The following is a 21,253-nucleotide window of genomic DNA, read 5'->3' on the forward strand; positions in this document are numbered from 1 at the left end:
TCTAAATGTTAAGAAAAAGGCAGCAGTGGCTGATTTGCGTAGTCGTTCACATCCCAGCTGCATTAATTCACCGCTCGTGCGCTGCCGAAGAAACACACATAAGCTCTTCAATTCAATTTGGCTAAGCTTCTTTTCAGGCCTGTTTTTGATGTTTGCTTTCTTTTGAATTGGAAATGCACCTGAATAAAACCAAGGAGGTTAACATTTTCATAACATTCATCAGGCTGAAAGGCTGAGGGGGGGGAGGAAAGAGGCTGCTTATTAAAATTCCCAGTCTAAGAGCAGCAAGTAGCCTCTGTCGGCCAAGAAAAGCGCAGAATTACCTTGTGTACACTTGAGAGAAAAACAAGACTAATAGATAGCTAGCAGGATTGCTGCTTTTCCTTCACGGTGTAAGTAGCTCGGTGGAAACCGACAAGAAACGGTCAAATTCAGGTTTGAAGCAATTACAGGGACAGAGATGGAAAGCGAGAGCAGGAGGCAATTACTATCTCACAGGCAAATGAACACGTCTCTCTAATGAATGTGCACTCCGAGCCTTCGCTTCGCTCGCTCTTGACCTTAATACTCCTCGCTTTGGCAAACTGTAGGAAAGGTGCGTTAAATTCACCGCCGTCCACCGCGCAAACTCAACGTGTCTGGTGCTGCTGGAAAAACTTTTGAAGGCTTTTTACACAGAAAGCGAAGGCTTCATCATAAGGGCTCTTTGAACCCGACGCTGCACTCCGCTGCATGCTGGCTAACCTGTGACATTTTACCTCTCCGACGGAAAGAGTTCAAAGATTGTCAGCGATAAAGAGTCAAAATAATGAGAAATAAAGTGTTGGGAGAGAACCCACGCAGACGTACCCAGGCATTCTGGTAATGGCTTGTCCCAGTAACCCACGGGCTGGCAGGTCAGGACCGACGAACCGAAGAGGTAATAGCCGGGATTGCAGTCGTACGACACCACGGTTCCGAAAGTGAAGTTGCCGTACTCAATTTTGCTCTTCCTGATTGAGTTGGCCGGTATGCCGGGATCCGTGCAGTTGACAACTGAAGAAAGCAAACAGATGGCCCAAAAAAAAAAAAAGAGAAAAGAAAAGAATCTGTGTCATCGTATGATAAGTGTGGCAATTCATAAATAAAACACTAAACAGACAGCAGATTGCTTATATAATTTTAGATTATGTAAAATTACATTAAAATTACATAAAAATATAAAATTAGATAAAAACAAATAATAAAAATTATAAATTAAATACAAATTATAATATATATACACACACACACTATATATATATATATATGTATATATGTATATATGTATATATATATATATATATGTATATATGTATATGTATATATGTATGTATATATATATATATATATTTTTTTTTTTTATTTTTTAGCCATTTTTTTATGATCTATACACACACACACCATATCTATCTATCTATCTATCTACACATAACACCTGTAAATAACCTATGATCAAATATAATATAATATAAACATACAAATAAATAATTTGGATTACTTTAGCAAACACTTTTATCCAAAGGGACTTACAAATAAGGAGAACAATAGAAGCAATCAGATTAATTTCTGTTAGAGTTAATCATTTCTGTTCTGTTAATCGTTTATGTTAGAGTGTTGGATTACAACGCCATGATTGTGCTGAAGAAAAACGTGATTGTAATAAATGGACATTTGCATTTTAAATCCGGACTTCAAATAAGCTTCAAAAGCTAACCTAAAATTTTTTTAAAAGATCATTAACTAGTTTAACTCCACTATATTTGACACACACACACACACACACACACACTTCTTTACGAAATTCTTTCACATTGTCTCTGAGGACTCTTGGTGTTTCAGAATAAAATAGACCTCTTTAGAAGTTAAACCTGTAGGACCTTTTGAGCATCTTTCACATTTGAAGAGGTTTTAGCAATCGGCAGGAACCTTGAAAAGCACTTGATGAGTCTGAAAGCTTTTATCGATTTTTTCTAAAACCTGTATAAAATTCAGAGAACTTTACACTCTATGTCATTCCTTAAGTGTTTGTGGAGTTACTCATTTCCAATAAGAAGTATAAACATTTCACGAATACATTTGTCTTTGTGCCTCCACGTATTCTCTGAAGTCTGAAGACATTGATGTTTCTGTATGCTGTGTCACGATCCGCCACAAAACTGTCTATGGAGTCACAGCACATGAACTATTACACAAATGAAATTTGAGATGAAGATTTTCTCACATTCAAGTGTTTTTTTTTTTTTTTTTTTTTTCACACTATGCTGCCGCATGATATCAAAAGTCGCAAACCTAATTATTAAATGAACATTAAACTACTTATGTTACAGCGTTTAAAATGTCGCGCTGGGGGAAAAAGGTGACAAAAGCAATCTATCAAATGTAGATTTAACGGACATTGTTAGTCATCTACAACTTTTAGACAAATTACAGCATTACACTAAGTTTGTTCAACCACATGGTGAGATAAAAGCACTTATTTGTTCATAATTATTGGACAAAACCGAATTCCAGTCATGTAATCAAGCCAACATCACTGTTGATCACTTCATCCGGTCTGTTGTCAGAATCGAGCACTACAGACGATCCTCCGAGACTCTCGTAATCACGCCGCTAACAAAGCAGAGATTAGATTCAAAACATACATCTTATCTTCTGATTTGCAGGGCTAATCTGTTGCTATTCAGACCATGACTGAACGAGTTACTGTTGGCTGAAAAGAGGGCCAGAGGGCTCTCCGAGCTGAAATTGGTCATTCCTTTTTTAACTGCGGCAGCCTGAAAGTCATTTCCATCAGCGCCACAGTGCTTAAATTTCCCTATAATGAGAAAAGAAGTCATTTGGTCCAAACCTCGGCATGTGGGCGGCTGCTGGCTCCATTGGCGGTCCGCTTGGCACTGCGCTTGAGACGGGCCTTCCAGAATGTAACCGTTATTACAGAAGAAGGTCACCACGTCGTTCAGGTTGAAGCCGTCGCCGACGGTGCGGCCGTAGATAGGGCTGCCCGGATGACCGCAGCTAATGGCTGAAACGCAAAGGAGGAAAATTACTGTCGCCTATCATACACCAGATAAAGCTTTAACAATGCTACACCGAATTACAACAACAAATTCAGTGCTGCTGTGTTTTGAAAGTAGCAATCATTCAAATTGATTTACTTTTTTATGAAGTACCTATCTTATTGGATTTTTGAAAATTGTGAATGAAAACATCCGGCAAAGTTTTGCATCTGAAAGCGCAGCGTGTATAAAGTTACCGTCTCTCCAAAGAAAGAATTGCACACGCAGAACAAGAAAAATTTGAACTCCGAGTTGATCTGTATGAAAATGCAGAAAATGCTTTCGTAGCGTTAAAAGCTCACTAACGCTGCTATAAATGACATCGACCAATCACCGGAGGGGGTTGGAAAAAGTTTGGGAGTCATTGAACAAATAAGGTGAAAATAAATGCAGAAGATTATATTAAGTGACCCTAATACCTGTGTACTAGCAACTATGTGAGTACATAGTACATTTTAGTACATTTAGAGTCCACAGTTTAAGTGCTTAGTATCTACAGCTATAATATTTGTGTAATAACACATTGAATGGTATGTGTAAGTACAGATGTGTAACCTTGGTAACAACATCTTTTGGTGATGGAAGCGCAAATGTGTAACAGGACAAAAAGCCCTATTTAGTAAAGAGAAGAAGTTACACTTTATATAGTAAGTAGACAATTCCTATAGATTTACCATGTAATTACTCTGATGTTACACATCAGCGGCCAGTTAGTTGTGTTGTGTTGTGTTAATTGTGGTTGGTGTCCAGAATGTTATACTTTATGTTAAGAGGACAGTTTCTGAGGAGTTAGCATGTAAGTTGGTATTACAGTACTGCACCAACTAAAACCTACCCATCTCCACCCCCTGGATTATGGTTACAAAATGTAGTTACAATTACTGTTACACGAGTACTTAGTCAAGTTACAAATTTATACTTACACAAGCCATTCTGAAGGTTCTTACATGTGTGTAGTTACAGATATATTACAGCCAATGTACCAATGTGTACTAACACTGTAGTTACATACTACATGCATCTAGCCACTATGTAAGTACACAGGTATTAGGGACACAATATAAAGTGATTTTCGACCTTGCATGCACGTCAACCTGTTGTTTGGGACTCTCAAAATCCAAACACAAACTTTTCATAAACCGCAATTTATTTGAAGATATCGCTAAAAGCAGTAAATAAGTTAACAGAACAAGTGAGTTCATTCAGTCAAGGATTCCTCATACTGATGTAAAACAGTGAATTAGCGTTTGAATTGATTTGTTCGAAAGAGCTGAGTCATAAGTTTCATTTGTTTGCGAACTGGACTGCGATGTTTACGCTGCATGCTTTTGATTTACTAAAATGAACCACTCAAAAGAATAGTTTGTTTGTGCATAGGACTGTACTGTTTGCATCGCATGATTTTGATTTACTAAAAAGTATCATTCAAAACAAGCCAGTCTGTTTTGAAACGGACCGCATTTGCACACTACGTACTTTTGATTCACTAAAAAGAAACTCATTTACTCATACATTGAATTTGCTTGCAGTAAGATTACCCCGGTCGCACTAAACAAAACCTTCTGTCTATAGAACAACATAAAGACTCGATTCATACGCCAGATTCATATTCCCTATTCAGGTTATACTTTATTTGGCCATGGCACTGGAAACTTTACAATTGAAGTTTGGGAGTTGTGCAGGAAACCCCCAAAATGGGTGAAACTTATAAAACGTCTCTCTTTAAAAAAGAAAACCTCCAAAAAAACACTCACTCAAAATAAATAAAAATAACCAAATGATTAAAATGACAATAAATAAATACAAATTTTAAATCACTTAATTTTAAACACTATAATTGTGTTAGAATTTCTAGATCAAAAGGTTTTTAAGATGAGAATTCAGTCAGCTGTGTCCTTCCTTTTGCCTACTGGCGTATTTCCAGAATGTGAATCTCCAGTGCTTGACAAGAAAAATTAAAATGCAACTTGTATGTAAGCATTTATCTAAGCAGCTTTGCGTTCTGCAAAATCACAAATAAAACGAGGCAAACATCCAAATCACCCACACAAAATCAGGTGGTGTTGGTGTTTTCCCTCATCAAGTGTTTCATTGGTAACGTCAGGATTTGTGTTTGATGCCTGTCACGGGCTGAATAGGGGGTTTGCCTGCATTACATGTCAAACTAATCCTCTTGGAAGCAAACCAAACTTCCCCCGACGTGCATTACTCATGTGCTGTGGAGAGGACTTACACACGCAGGACGGCAGCAGCCCGGACCAGTTGTGATCCTGCTGGCAGATGCGCACAGAGGAACCGATGAGCCGGAAACCCGGGTTGCACTGGTAAACTACGGTATCCCTGTAGCCGAAGTTCTCTCCGATCACCTGACCGTTCACTATCCTTTCCGGAGCGCCGCAGTGACCAGCTGAAAAAAAACATTCAGTTTATTTATTACAACATGGTTCATAATGCGTAACATGTTTGATAGAAGACAGACATGTCACTGCATCAGTTTAAACAACATTGCTACAGACCAGTCAGGTTTTAGAGCTATAAATCTGGGGATATGTATTAAAATATAAAATTTAAATTGAACAATGCACTAAATTGATTAAAATAGCTGTGCAGAGTTACATAAGATTGCTATTTCAAATCCATCCATCCATCCATCCATCCATCCATCCATCCATCCATCCATCCATCCATCCATCCATCCATCCATCCATCCATCCATCCATCCACCCATCCATCCATCCATCCATCCATCCATCCATCCATCCATCCATCCATCCTGAAAACGCCGTTGATACCTGGCATACCTCCAAACACCGTGTTTAATTAATTTCTATCTTTGCTCTATTGTTTTAATTTATTTTATTGCTTGAAAACTATTTACTTAATCCGTTACTTGATTTCATTGCCGAGGGTGATAAAAGCAATAAAAGCCATCTTCCAAACTGTTCGATGCTTTGTTTTTCAAAAATGCCCTAAAGAATCCACTTATGGATAATTAGGAATTCGGAGTTAAGTGGAATCTGATTCACAAGCATAATCTTTCCATTTGTGAAAATTCCCCATGCCGAGTTCAGCCTGTGATTCGATGGGAATATTATTGCAGGACCATGTCCTACTCGAGCAAATCACATTGTGTGGTGCGATGCATAGAGATATTCACGATCCACCCACAGACAATGAGTGTTCAATCCCACAACAGATACTGCAATATCGATGCATCCGAGGATCAAGACAGCGGATTTGAAGACGCTTTCATCGGACAAAGTAATGCACAACATTGTTTTACTCAGAGATGATGTGATGCGAGACAAAGAACGATGGCAAATGGAGAGCTGTCTGGTTTTTTTTTTCTCAGATGTGATTGATGACAGAACTCAGCAGAGTCCGGCACACTTCACAGAGCACCGAGTCCGCTGAACTACTGCAGAAATCATTTCTTCACCTCTGTCCCTCCACAGTGTTCCCTCACTTCATTCCCCCTCGCGCAGCTCTCTTACACAAATACGCTCATGCGATCTGTGCAAACACGTGAGAACCTACCACAAAAGATTTTGCCTTTCGTTCCAAATCCTAGTGCACTGCCTACACAGACAAGTTTCCTTTTGAGCTTGAATCTTAACTGAAATGGGACCTTAATAGCGATCGAAGATTCTACATATGCAGACACTCGCAGAATTCGCTGAACAGCTGAAACAATAGCATGTTGCTACGGTAGCCCAGAGAAACTCTAATAAGTACAAAAATACACACACAGATAGTATTATTAGATTTCATTTGATGTAATTAGATTAGACTATTTCCTGTAGCAACAGCAGAGCACTGCGTTAGCGATGTCAAGGTTACGGATTTGATTCTCAGGGAATGCATGAACTGTAGACACACATGGCCAGAATGCAAGTTACTTTGAATAAAAACTAATAATTGCATAAAGTAAATTCTATTAAAGGCATTATATTTCAACCTGTCCTCCAACCAATACGCCCATGGTTTGTACAAATCCCTGAAATACGACCCATCTTACAATCGCGCCCCTATCGGCAACAGGACATTTGCATATTAATGTTTTGTACTATTTTATCTGCTTCATAATTTTGGCTGAGATGAGATAAGATGAGACGTGATCGTGAGATAGAACCCAGAGAACACGCGTGCTCATAAAAGGTATATGCCCTATGCATTATGGTTTTGCACTATTTTTGTAACGGGTAGGATTAGGGATGGGTTTGGTGTGATCATACAAATTTTCACCTAGTAAAATGCTTTAATCACCATGAGATCCGTGTAAAAAGTCACACTGCGTGTAAACAAATCAGTCATTTCGATTGGTAAGGACAGTTATACGTAACACGACACTGTCATTATTATAACTTCAACTTTAAATCGTAAAAAAAGGGGTTGTACAAAGCCGTTTTTGTTGGAGGACAGGCTCTTATATGTATAGGTAATAACACATTTTTATTTCTCTCACATTCGTCCACTACCTTGGACTTTGTTTCCTCTGAGAATCATCAAAATGCATTATGGGACTGTTTTCGTCTAGGATGCCGACTTAATACTGCATTTAGTCAAAAAATGCACTTAAAGAAAAGATTTTTAAAAGAAAACACTTGTAAATACGCTGAAGTGAAAACAATTGCCTTGCCATATAGCGTTATGAATGTAATTTATAGGCACAAATTTTATACCATACTGTAAAATGTTGTCAAATTTATGATGAAATATTATAAACTACTGTATAATTTGTAACAATGAAAATGTAAAAATCCCTGTGTAGCCACATTGTGCTATTTTTTTATTTAAATAGTTTTGCCTTTTTATTTTTCTTTATCAGTATTGTATTTTAAACCGTTGTTGCGTAAAATTTTATTTAGGTATAAATAGTTGGTTTCACATATGACCTTGTGTACCATCTACTAGATATACTGTACAGCATTTATTATGGTGGTTGTGAGTATATTTTAAGGTAAAAAGCAGATTTTAGTAGTTAGAGTAGATTCAGTATATTATTTAATAAAATGTACAGGTTTAGGCTGTTAAAATATGCAAAAAACACCAAACCGCCATTATAGCAAAACATTTTCACATTTTAGAATAAATCCCTGGCAACCACATCTGCTGTTTTACAGTGAAGGGAATGCAGGAACTTAAAAGATGTATAGCTTGTATTTAATGCAAGTCTCTTTGGATGCAAGCATGTGCCAAAAGCCTAAAATGCATGTAAATTTAATGACGCCGTTTAATAAATGATGCGTATAAATTCTCTCACCTTTTTCCATCATCTTAGATATTTTTTCCACTGAGAAAGACCACAGCGTATTACGGGTCTGAGTTTTCCGTCAAGGTCAAAAGGCTGTATCTAAGAAGGAATAATAATGCCGCTTCTGTACCTACACGAGCAGCTCACTAGGCTTTATAGCTGAGCTTCTGTCAGCATGTGATGATACAAGTGCTGCATACAGTATAAAAAAGAAAAAAGAAAACCGCTGTTGCTATGGAAATCGAGACTAAATGTCACAGAACTCCTCATATGGCCTTTCAAGACCTGGTCTCCATTAAAAGGTTACACGGATGGTAATGTGTGGTGATGTTTTGAAAGAGAGAAGGTTTCTGGTGTTACCGAGACAGCGCGTCTCCATCCCGCTCCAGAGGCCCGATGCCAGACATTCCCGTACAGTCGAGCCCACCAGAATGTAGCCCGAGTTGCAGGTAAAAATAGCGGTTGCTCCGAAGGTCGTCTGCGTTCCAATTTTCTTTCCATTTGGAGGAGTGGGCAGCTCTCCACACGAAATGACTGCAGTGAAAGGCAACAGAGACCAGAATCAATCGACGCACGCCTTAAAGACAACACGCATGACTGTGGTTTACAACCCTGATAAACAAAAACCAGGAGAAATGCAGAGAAAAATGAGGAAAATGAAAATGTATAACATACATTACAAGAACTGATTTCTGAATAGATAACATTTTTCTATTTAACACTCAGATTATTCATATTTCTGTAACATTACCATTAAAAATTATTAAAAAGCTCACAAATTCTTTAAAATTAGCTTATCGCAGAGCCCTTCAAAGCTGCAGGCTCCCATTAAAGTCCACTCTATGGAGAAAAATCCTGGAATGTTTTCATCGAAAAACTACATTTCTTTTCGGATGCGGAAAGAAAGACGCGAACATCTTGGATCACATGGATGTGAGTAAATGATCAGGCTTTTTATTCTGAAAGTGAACTAATCCTTTAACCAAATTCGGCGATATTTTAAAGATGTGAAGATCTAACTTTTTCTTTGAAAGTGTAGCTTGATATTTGAACGCATTCGAAAAAAAAAGCAGGGCATAATTATAAAACTCTCTCAACAATTAGTTAAATCAATTAGAAGTAACCTTGAATGATCAAATGTACAGAAAAGACACTGCTACTTAAACTGCTTCTATGTAACTAACCAGTAATAGCGAACTACTACTTTAAAAGTGTTTGTAAGAGTAGTTTGTGTCTTGGGAAGCTACAATTCTCCAAACTTATCCGACTCATTCAAACCCAGTTGAAAATATAGCGAGAAGCCGAACGTTTGAGCTGAGAGGAGATCAGGGATGTGTTATATACGTGATACACTGTTCAGGAGCATTTACTGGTGCAGGAAAACCACAGCGGCATCATCATTTCATCTGTTATCAACTTCTCATCATCTTCACTCTGATTGTTGTTGTTTTTGAAAATTGACGCCGCAGTCTTCTCGCCAGGGTGCAGGATCCTGTCAGACACCATCAGTCATAAAGCGCTTCTAATGTTTAGATTGTGCCTCTCATATGGGAGCCATAAACACATTCATCACGTCTGTAGTTACAGCAGACGCACAACATTGATAACTCAGCCATCTGAGGACGGCACCTGCCGATGAAGGACTGCGATAGTAAAAAAAAAAAAAAAAAAAAAAAAAACAACAACTGAATTTACTCAGGATTCCTAGCTCATTCAGCTGTTTTTGGCATTGCATGTTAAAGGAATAGTTCATCCGAAAATTGTAATATGCACACGGACCGTCCAACAAGTAGATGAGCTTGTTTCTTCATCAGTACAGATTTGGAGAAATTAAGCAGCACGTTGCATCTCTTGCACAATAATAGATCCTCTGCAGTTAATGGGTGCCGTCGGAATGAAAAGTCCAAATAGATGATAAAAACAATGCAATCCACAAGTAACCCACATCACTTCAGTTATCCATCATTTATGTCTTATAAAGTTAAAAAAAACTGTGTCTGTAAGAAACAAATCCATCATTAAATCTGCTTCATTGAAGAAACAAACATTTGTAAATCTCGGATGGCATGAAGTACATTTTCAGCAAATTAAGCTAACAGCCTTTATAGAGTGCCACATGTGTTTCCTTAGCGTGATTTTCTGTGATATTATAAAAAAATGTCCATCCCAAGTTTTTAATAAAACGAAAACGTCACATTCTGGAAAACTGCTAAAAAAAATAAACACAGAAACTGCATCTGAAGCCAGTGAAAAAGCCACTAAATATAATTACTTGCAATTTTACGGTCTACGTGCACTTTGCAAAAAAACCAAAAGCGCATATTTACATTTCCATTCAGCATATTTGATTTGATTCCAAAAATCTGCAATGGAAACCTAATGATGCTATGTGCAATTTCTCATGTTTGTGCAGCCACTGAGAATTATGGGAAATGTTTTTTTTTCTGGTTGCACAAGTCTCTCAGCCTCATGAACCCACTAAATAAGTTGTATTTACTGTCAAGCTGTTACAGTTTACAGTAAACAAAATATATGTAACTAATTGGACAGTCAACACTCAATTTAAAAATATGACTAACATTAATTTGCTTATTCCATGTTTTATTATTAAACACAGAAATCCGCATAGAAAATTGCGGAAAACGCCGGGTGTCTATCCTGTAAAGCACCGCACAAGCTGCTAATCTTTCACACTTCAGGACACAATTGACAAAATCATTAGTCTTGCTGTCTGCTCAGTTCTGACCTTAAAAACCGGCCAGACTAACAAGGCATGGGAATTGGGAGTGTCGTGGTACGTACAGCATTAACGTTTGAGTAACAAATGAAGCGCATAACTCACTCTTGCAGCGAGGTCGCTCGTTCCTCCAGCTCCACGTCCCATTGGACGTACAGTGGATGTGGGCGGGGCCGAGTCGGTAGTAGCCAGTGTTGCAAGTAAAAGCCACTTTAGTGCCGTATTCGTAACGAGAGCCATTGACGATCCTCCATTTGCCGTGATCCAGGGTGAAGGAGCCGATGCTGGGACACACCACAACTGAGAGGAAATCAGCAGCATGGGTAAAATGTTTGTACGTCACTTACAAACGCAATTTACCTTTACAAAACAATTTACAACCATCTATCTGAGCTTTTTTTGGCACTGTACCCATTAAAGGTGAAAATTCTGTCATCATTTACTTACTCTGCATTTGTTCAAATCCTGCATTTCTTTTTCCTCTGCTGAACACAAGTGAAGATAATTTACAGAATGTCGGCAACCAAACAGTTGACGGTACCCATCGACTTCTACAGTATTTTTTTTTCCGATACTATGGAAGTCAACGGCAACCGTCACCAACATTCTTCAAACTATCTTGAGTCCAATATCTTTTTTGTGTTTAACAACTGAAGGAGATTCGGACAGGTCTGAACAATTATAAATTTAAGTTTGGGTTCAGCAAGGTTTTTTTAAATGAAGTCTCTTAAGCTTATCGCGATTGCATTTATTTGAGGAAAAGCGCAGTAAAGACGGACTTATGCTTGAATATATTTTAAAATGTAATTAATTCATATGATGCAAATCTGAAATTTCAGCATCAGAATCTGACGATTCACGGTTTGATTTTTATTATTGCTGAAAACAGTAATATTTTTGTGGAAACCACGATGCATCTGTAAAAAAAGACCCATTAATTTCTTACTGACCCCAAACGCTAGTCTAATATAAATCTTATATGTTATAAATAGATCATATATAGCATTTCTATGATTGGCTAACCTCAGCTAGTAGTTGTTACACTGTAGCCATGGTAACCTACTGTATAAGCTACTGCTTCCCACTAGTATTAATGAGGACATTCTCTAATCACTAGCATGGAGAGATCACAAATGTATTTTGCTTTCATGAGGGTCTTTAAAATTACATACTGTGATCGTACATACTCAATGCAAGTGTTTAAACCCTCAAGTGTTTTGTTGATTGGTAACCAGGATGCTTCACCTGTGCAGCGAGGGATTTTATTGTGGTTGCTCCATGTGCCGTCAGCCTGACACACGGTGCTGGTCACCTCTTTAGAGGACAGACGGAAGCCATCGTTGCAGAAGTAGGTGGCTCGTGTTCCTGCTGAATAATCAGCGGCCAGCATGCCTCCATTCACAGGGGCCACGGGCGGCCCACAGGACACAGCTAGAAAAGACAATGGGATGAGACTCGCTATGTATCAAAACCTAAACAAAGAACGTGAAAAATGGCATGCAGAGGATCTGGGAATTAACAATCATTTCCTATTCAGAAGTGCTCCCACAAAAAATAAATAACTGGATCCACTTTAGTATCCAAACTTGCTTGAAAATCAAGTTGAGGCAATAAGAAAGTTTTGTAAACGCACTTGCCACGTTATACATTCTACGACGCCTTCAGAGTGGAAATACACGGCTTGCATTACGCACCTCACGGATAAACGAAAATCCAAAGTATGGATTTAAAGAGAAAACAAAGACGGTGAAGCTGTGAATGCAAATAATTTGAATGTATAATAACCTGCTATTTCCCCCAAGACAAACATAACACAATTTGCTTGAAATCTGAAAAACAGATCTCTCAAGGGCAGTGAATACATTAAGAATTATTTCCCAATTTTTGTCCAATCTTTCTTCAGCTCTGTCCACCACAAATCATGCCTATATACACATATTAGAATGAGAAAGAGCTTGACTACCAAATGTGCGCTTGCACAAAAGGTAATTATGCCTCCATTGTTCACGCATCAACAAGACAAATAAAAATAAAATTAGAGAGTAAGTACAGGATACGGTTAGTTTAAGCCAGTATAGAAATAGATATATTTAAGATGTAGGGTTTTAGAATATCTGTTGGTTTTTGGTCTGCTGAAAATGCTTGTTAATGTTACTGCTTTGTATTAAAACTCAGTGACTTTGCATAACGACCTAAAAAAAGATATTTGTATTTAATACATTTGTTCTAAGCTGCCTAAAAAAATAGCTATCAAATGCCTCATGCTATATTATCACCAAATCTTGGATTTCATCTTTTTGTCCACTTGTTTTCGGGTCACCGACTTCAACTTACACACCTCGGTTTTTGAGTGAACACTGCCAAAATGATCCACAAATTATGATTATTCGCTCAAAAACGCATAAGCTGAGGTCAACGAGGCCTACAATCAATCCGTTCGTCAAGTAAATACAAAACAAGTTGATTAAATCCAAGATTTGCCGATAATATGACACAGTAAGAGGTTTACAAGGACTTTTTTAAAAAGCCAGGATTTTCAGCACAGCACAAGGGTTAGGAAATGTGCATCCAAGAAACTCCGATACAGACACTTCCCTTCACAATGGCAGTTCGTTAAAATCAGTTTCCTCGTTAACCTATCCACAAAAGCCAATTACACAAGTAATTGGACCAAAGCACTGATGCACACACACCTTATGTGGCTAGTTTTCCTGCAGATGAGGGCAGGTGAGGTCAATGCCATCGATTCAGCTCCCTCTGAGTGAACTCTGAGTTAACGCTTTCCCTACAGAGACCAGTGTGTTCAAAACAAGTTGGTGGATTATCTAAACAACTAGTTAACCAACTTTCTTAAGGTCCGCCAGTATGTCATTTCTAACTTTGTAAAACCCAGTTTCTGACAGAAAGCGTCATCCTTTCTGAGAAAAGAAAATGCACTTTAGTAGAGGATTGGTTGAATGTTGAAATGTTTTGTGGTGATGTTAGAGGGTTTATGTCACTGTAAAACACCCAAGTCAGAAAAAAGCTTAATATTTCAAAAAGTAAATATCAAAATTTATAGATAATCACTCACTTTAGCTCTTTATTTGCATTCTTCTTGAAAGTTAATAGTTCCCTTATATGTCTAACACAAGTCATGCTTTTATAAAAATGCTTCCTTAAATCGCAACAAAAACACATTTAAATTTAAAAAGTCAGCATAGCAGGAACGACTCTTCACGGTCACGTGTGGAAAAGAAGGTCTAAACACGGTCATGCGCAAGCAAACAAGACCGTAATTAACCAGCATGACAAAAATATGTAATTAAACACACGGAAAAGGTGCTGGAGTTTGCTCAAAGTGGAATCAATACAGCGATGAAGCATAATAGGTCGTCCAATTACTGAGTGCTAAAATTCTAATCAAATAAATCCAACAAAACAACAGCGCTCGTATTAATGCTAATAAAACCTAGGCAAGAAAGCAAACCTCATTCAGCCATATTAATTAGCAGAAAACAAAGAGACGATTGATCAGTGATGCTGGCATCTGACACGGCCTGCCTTTGCACAACAATTCAATCTCAATAACATTAATGATGAACACAGAATGCCACATCTGGAAAGAAGCGTATCAAATATTTTAGCAATGCGGTTGTTTCCTTGATACGCGCTAATGAATGTCAACAATTGGAAAAATGAGTTGAGTATGTTAGCTTCTTCTGAAGAATTAATTAGCTAAATATACACAACTTAGACAAATAGTTCACCCAGAATAGTAACGTGTCATTTACGGGTGAACCTCTTTTTTTTAATGATATTTATTGTATTGATGTTGACTTGGAAATGTCTTATCTAGCAAGCACCAGCCTACTGTTTCAGAAACTACAAAATCAAAACTGAAAAATGGCCTTCTAATGTCAATTTATTTCCTTTCTTCAGCATATTCTCCTCCTGGACTATTTCCAGAATTCCAACACAATGAGGTCCTGCTATCTTGAACCGCCTGCTTCTTCATTTTTCAGTGTTCAGTTCTGCTCAAAATTCATATCCTTTCTCAGTAACCCATTTACCCTTTATTATTTATGTTTTCCTCTCTTTTATTATTTCTGAATGCTTGCTTATTTTTGATTTGAGTGAACGTAATTGAACATTCCCCTTTGTGCTATTTCCCCTGACAGCACCTGCGTATAGGAAAATAAAACAACAATTACACACACACACACACACACATATATATATATATATATATATATATATATATATATATATATATATATATATATATATATATATATGCATAAATTATAATGTCCTCGATGGAGCACAAAAATGTCCAAAAAAAAACCTACAATAGCAAGCTATGAGTTTTGCCAGTGAAGGTTAAATCAAACAATATCTGAGCACAAGTGATTGTCAGTTAAATTAGCCTTGACAGTCAACTGAAGGAAATGCAATTTTTGCAGACTCAAGAAAAATCTAAAAAAGACAACACCTTGACATGCAGGCACAGATGAGTCCCAGGCCAGATAACCGAACTCCGTTCTTCTGCAGACGGCCATATTCTTCCCGATGAGTCTGTATCCGCGGTCACAGGCCCAGCGGACGACGCTGTTGACGTGGCCACCCGTCTGACTGACCACAAAACCATGCTGCGGAGAGTCTGGGGTGCTGCAGTACATCGCTACAGATGATAGCACGGATCATTAAACTCTCACACAATATTTACTCAACACATCAGCATCATCATTATCGCAGATAAATAATTGCCAACACTTCACAATAATCATTAAAATCATCATTGTATAATCATGGCATTTTAAACAGCTTCAATGTACACTAATGGTCCATTAGCAACACATTGAATGTGTGTATATATATATATATATATATAATATATATATATATATATATATATATATATATATATAAAAATAAGTAATATCTAATTGAGCCTTCAAGTCTTAATCCCATTTACAAGATGAGAATTACCAGTGGAAAACTTGGTAATTTATTAGAATAATTATATAATAAAAATATAATGTAATAACAATAAAGTTTGACTAATACTTCTACTTGAATTGTGCCTTCAAGTCTCGTTGCAATTGTTATATTTAAAAATTACCACTAGCAAGAAACCCAGATTTTTTTTTTTCATGTTGTTGTTGGTATTGAAAATGAAAGAATTTAGGTATTTTATACAGATTATGAGTTGAAAGGAATTAGCAGCAAAACTACAATTCCCATCATTCTCTGCGGTGGCATGAGTGTGGACAAATACACTGAAAAACACACCAAATATGCACAAATATGCATGTTTTGCCTTTCATTTTGTTGCTTTAGCAATAAATAAAAAAAGTCAGTGAAAAAGGGAATATGAAATCTGTATTTTATTCTATAATTACAACTTCTGAATGTTTCCCGGGAGGATCTGACATCAGCATGCAGCTTCTTTCACATCTTGTGTGTGCAGCATGTAAGTGGCACACAGTCATTTCATTACAGCTTTTGCAATAAACTAAAATAACGTAGTGAATTATTTACCAATGTTTGAAAACGCACTTTCGCGCTTCCTGCACATCCCACATGCAGCGACAGGCACTTTCAGTTCAATTCAGATCTAATTGAAACCATGATTTGAGCAGTTCTCTTACTGAAATCATTTGTACTTAATTGGTCAAGATTTGGATTAATAATTGCAACAACGTCATATCCGACTTGAAAGCAGGTGACTTCAGCAGTTCTCCTCGTGTATAATGAATTTAACCTGGATCTGGAGTTTTGACTTGCAATTTATGTATTTATTTATAAGACAATACGGATATGTGGTAATGCATTGTGGTTATTTTCTGTATATGTTACGCCACACATACGTGAACTAATGTGACAGTGTATGCACATTTATCTACCTCGAGTGTGCATTTTTATGCACATTTTGGGAAATGTATTTGTACCTTGTTGTTTGCATCGGGACCGTTATTTATGCACTGCTTCAGAATTTACATAAAATATGTGACTGGAACCTGGCTAGTGTGGGAGTTCAACACAACGGTGTGTACGCGTACAGTGTATGCTGCACAAGCAGGATGTGTGAAACAGGCCTAACGTGTGACATCCTACATTAAATGTACTGTCAGATTTAATGATTTGAATGCGTTCTTTAGGCCTATACAGTTTATAGGCGACTACGAGACTCCAAAGTTACATACAAATACACAAACATTTGGACACAAACACATGGACAGATGGGACACAGACTTGGACGAACGTGTCATGGGCAGGACAGACAAAAGGTCACGAGAGACACACATAGAACTGAAAGGAATTACCAATCGGGGATACATACTTTGATACTCACCCACGTATGTGATACGAAAGCCCTTTTTGTTGGTGCCGTGATCAGACGACCAGCGGAGAAACAGTTGGTGACCTGTGGTGGTGATGTTGAAGGGCACACTTAGATCTCCGCTCAACACAGCCAGGCTCTGACTGTAAATATTTGGCCCTGGAAAAATAAAACGAAATAAAACAAATTTGCATTTTCCAATCTAAATAAAACGGCAAATAAAGGACAAGGATAGTTTAAATAAGTTTGCAAACTACAAATTCTGAAGACAGAATGCAATTCAATGTCATTGCTGATCATCATAATGCACCATTACGCAAATGGCGCATAATCAGTGCACCATTTGCAACATTTAAAGGAACAGTTTACAAAAAATTTACATTTGCTGAAAATCCACTCATCCTAAGGTCAACCAAAATGTAGACGAGTTTATTTTTTCATTGGAACAGATTTAGAGAAACTCGCATTTGTACATCCCTTGCTCACCGGTGCATCCTCTGCAGTGAATGGGTGCCGTCAGAATGAGGCAAAACAGCTGAAAAAAAACATCACAATAATCCACGAGCAATCCACAGCGCCGCAGTCCATCGATTAGCATCGTGTGAAGTGAACATCTGTGCACTTAAAAGAAACTTAATACCAATCCATAATAATGTTATCTCCTGTTGTCCTCTCACATTAAAATACACTGACAAATTTGTTTTTGGACACAATTTTTCACTAAACAGTGCTTGATACGTGCAAACCTCTTTCCCGATTACGGTGAGTGGACTTTTTTCACTGAAGAAAGCAATTTTAGAGGACTCTTGCAATGGTTTGAAGTTAAAATGGCTTAATGATGTATTTGTTTTGTCATAAACACACGTATTTTCACTTCATAAGACATAGACTGGAGCGGTGTGGGTAATTTGTGGATTATTGTGACGTTTTTAATCAACTGATTGCACTCTCATTCTGACGGAACCCATTCACTGCAGAGTGAAATACTGAATCTCTCCAAATCTTTTACATCGAAGAAACTAACCCATCAACTCCTTGGAAGGCCCGAGGGAGTACATTTACAGCACATTTTCATTTTTGGGTGAACTATTACTTTAACAAATAGTTTCCATATGTGACAAAGAAGATTTCTCAGCATAAATCCATCATGTGGAAATGTCCATCCGATTGGATTCAGCCAATTTAGTTTTACACACTAGGGAAAGAGCTCCAAAAATTGCTTAGCTGCAAAACATGAACACAAAATCTGGCCTGAGAGAAGGAAATTGGTATTGCTTCTCACTTCTTATTCCACTGGGGCTCTGCAAATGCCATGGGCATTAATGAGCATCCAATCAATGATGAGTAATAGGGTAATTTGCTGATTGCAAGCACTTAAGTAATTAGCACTAATAACACTCTGAATGTATTTCGAATTGTCTTTGCCATTGCATCGGTATCAAGAAATACTCAAATCTTTGTCTGCTGGTTCTAAATGAGTTTTTTTTTTGTTTTAGGGGGATAGGAAATATTTCTCCCTTAATGGTCTTGGGTCTAAAAAAGCAACTCTGTTATTCCTCAAACACATTCCCAAGGCTCAAAAATTTCATTTCAAATTTTCAAGAAAAGCGCCAGAGTTACGACAGGCCAGAGAATAATGACTGTAATATTCAGGGACACAGTTGCATGGGCTGTCAGATGATGCCTGAATATGAGGAATAATTCAAACCCACCATCAAAGATCTCCAGAATATCAAACTCTTTCTCCGTCTGGAAGAGTTCAAAGTGCAGTGTGATGTTGTAGCCCTTCTCCACGTTGATCATCCAGGAACACATCTGAAGGTTGGGGTAGCTGTCAGGATAACCTGGACTCAGGATTACGCCAGTCGAGTCGAACAGAACTTCATTGTCAGGACATTGCACTGGGAAGTAACCAAATGACCATAAGTTAAATAATGCAAGAGCCAACCCAGGCCCAATGGAAAAACGTGTCTGCAAAATTATATCACAGTATATTGCTTCATGAACATTCAAAGTGAATTGTCCGTTGAGCTGGACTAAAACGGAATTGGATTTTATCAGGAACAGATTAATGTTATCTTTATTTTTTTGTTGCATGTATCACTGCAAAAAGGCACGCGAGTTGATGCATTTAAAAATACTGTAACGCATATACCAGAGCCTGATCAAAAGTGTGAAAGCATGATATTTTCACATACTTCGAGTCTTTTTAAGCACCATCTGGCAAACTAACAAATCAACTGTACATATGGAATAAACTGAACGCATGGCATTATCACTATATTCTATGCTTATGCAACTCCCCGCATTTTCAACTTTATCTTTTTATTTCATTTTTCTCCCTGAAGAGCACTTATCACGTCAAACTTATAATCAAGGTTTCTCGTCTAATAATTTACTTTTACCCAAGATGATGAGGAGTGACAAGTTTCCTGTGATTTGCAGTAATTTGCCTATTCTCACTAAAAGTAAAATGTGACGCGACTCAATCACAGTCAATCAGAACATTCAGAGATAAATAAACTTATGTAGAGTATAGTTTTAAAGCAATGTGCATAGCTACTTAATGCAATGACACAAATACAAAGCTGGTTAAGAATATAAAATAAAAACATGTTGCCAAGGTGATTTGAACTGTAAGAAACATACATTAGAATGACAGGAAGATGAATTACTGAATTGTAATTCATAGAAATTCAACATAGGTAATGCTTTCTGAAAAACTAGAGGTCCTTTCAATCTTAAATGTTTTTTTTTATGCGATTAAATATATAGGTAGTAAATATATAGTTCTTTTTTATTTTTAAAAATATACTATAAAAGCTTATTTTTCAGCTAACTAACCCAACAAAACCCAACAAAAATCAATTCTTCATTTTATACTTGTCTTCTACTTATCAAAAGCATCAATGAATAGCATTTCAGTGTATTTCAATATATTTTAGCATTCAAATTTCAAGTCTCCACACCTCTGTTCTGAATGACACACAATCATTATGTTTACATCTAATTCTGGACGGTCATAAATACAGACATTCACAATTGTGAAGTAATAGTTCAAGACATCCTGGTCTCATAAAAATGCGTACCTCCATATGCAACACCATTTTTCCATACCTTACAGCAAGTTTTGATGCAGTTTTAGAGAGAAATGTGGCGCTAAACCAAAAGGTTCAATACGCGAACCCTGGCACGCTTTTATTACGTTGCTATATGTATGCATTGCGACGTTGACATATGTATGATCAAAATCGACTGTAAGTTAATGCTCTATCATGTTGGAAATATGCCTTACACCAAATCCAACCCTAAACCGATAGTGTTAACAAATGCAAAACCGATACACAAAGGCTATTTCAACCTTCTTTGATGCAGAACCATAGTTCCTCGCCTCTCAAGCTACCAAATAAGATATTCTTTGAATAAGTGTGCGAAAATGATGCTTTTTTTAATCAAAATTTGAGTGAAAAGGAACACATGGTGTCAGTTCATATTTTTTGAAAACTGCAGCGATATGTACTTGTTGGTACGTATTTTGTGTCTCGATGAAAAACGCCACGATACAGGTAGGTTTTAAACACAGTGACTCACAATGGCGTACTGCGCATTGTACTTTAAGTCCAGAAGAGCCTAACAACTATCGGCGGAGCTAACGACGTGAGGCATAAAAACAGGAAGAGCACCGACACAAATGAGACAACGTGCTGGATGTGCTGCCAAACTAACCTTGGCAGACCGGAGGAGGACCATCCATCTGCAGTCGCTCGCCCAACCTACAGGTCAAGATCTCGCTCCCGAGCAGCGTGAAGCCCGGTAGGCAGCGGTACCTGATGATGTCTCCTGTTGAGTAATTACACACA

At 37.5% G+C, this 21,253-nt stretch overlaps 1 protein-coding gene across 3 annotated transcripts in view; it reads right to left on the reverse strand.

The window, feature by feature from the left end:
* The window catches only part of csmd3a (CUB and Sushi multiple domains 3a), a 228,751-nt gene that overhangs the window by 46,117 nt on the left and 161,381 nt on the right, over window positions 1–21,253 (reverse strand). For 2 of the 3 annotated variants that reach the window (XM_043231853.1, XM_043231852.1), the window contains exons 46-55: window positions 21,120–21,233; window positions 19,106–19,294; window positions 17,394–17,552; window positions 15,543–15,731; window positions 12,314–12,499; window positions 11,174–11,368; window positions 8,692–8,865; window positions 5,311–5,484; window positions 2,870–3,043; window positions 850–1,035 (exon numbers count right to left, since the gene is read on the reverse strand). In XM_043231853.1, coding sequence (XP_043087788.1) covers window positions 850–1,035; window positions 2,870–3,043; window positions 5,311–5,484; window positions 8,692–8,865; window positions 11,174–11,368; window positions 12,314–12,499; window positions 15,543–15,731; window positions 17,394–17,552; window positions 19,106–19,294; window positions 21,120–21,233 — 1,740 coding nt within the window. The remainder of the gene's footprint in view (window positions 1–849; window positions 1,036–2,869; window positions 3,044–5,310; window positions 5,485–8,691; window positions 8,866–11,173; window positions 11,369–12,313; window positions 12,500–15,542; window positions 15,732–17,393; window positions 17,553–19,105; window positions 19,295–21,119; window positions 21,234–21,253) is intronic. The other variant, XM_043231854.1, reaches the window with a different exon arrangement.

The sequence above is a fragment of the Puntigrus tetrazona genome, unplaced genomic scaffold (genome assembly GCF_018831695.1).
Source record: "Puntigrus tetrazona isolate hp1 unplaced genomic scaffold, ASM1883169v1 S000000456, whole genome shotgun sequence".
Lineage (NCBI taxonomy): Eukaryota > Metazoa > Chordata > Actinopteri > Cypriniformes > Cyprinidae > Puntigrus > Puntigrus tetrazona.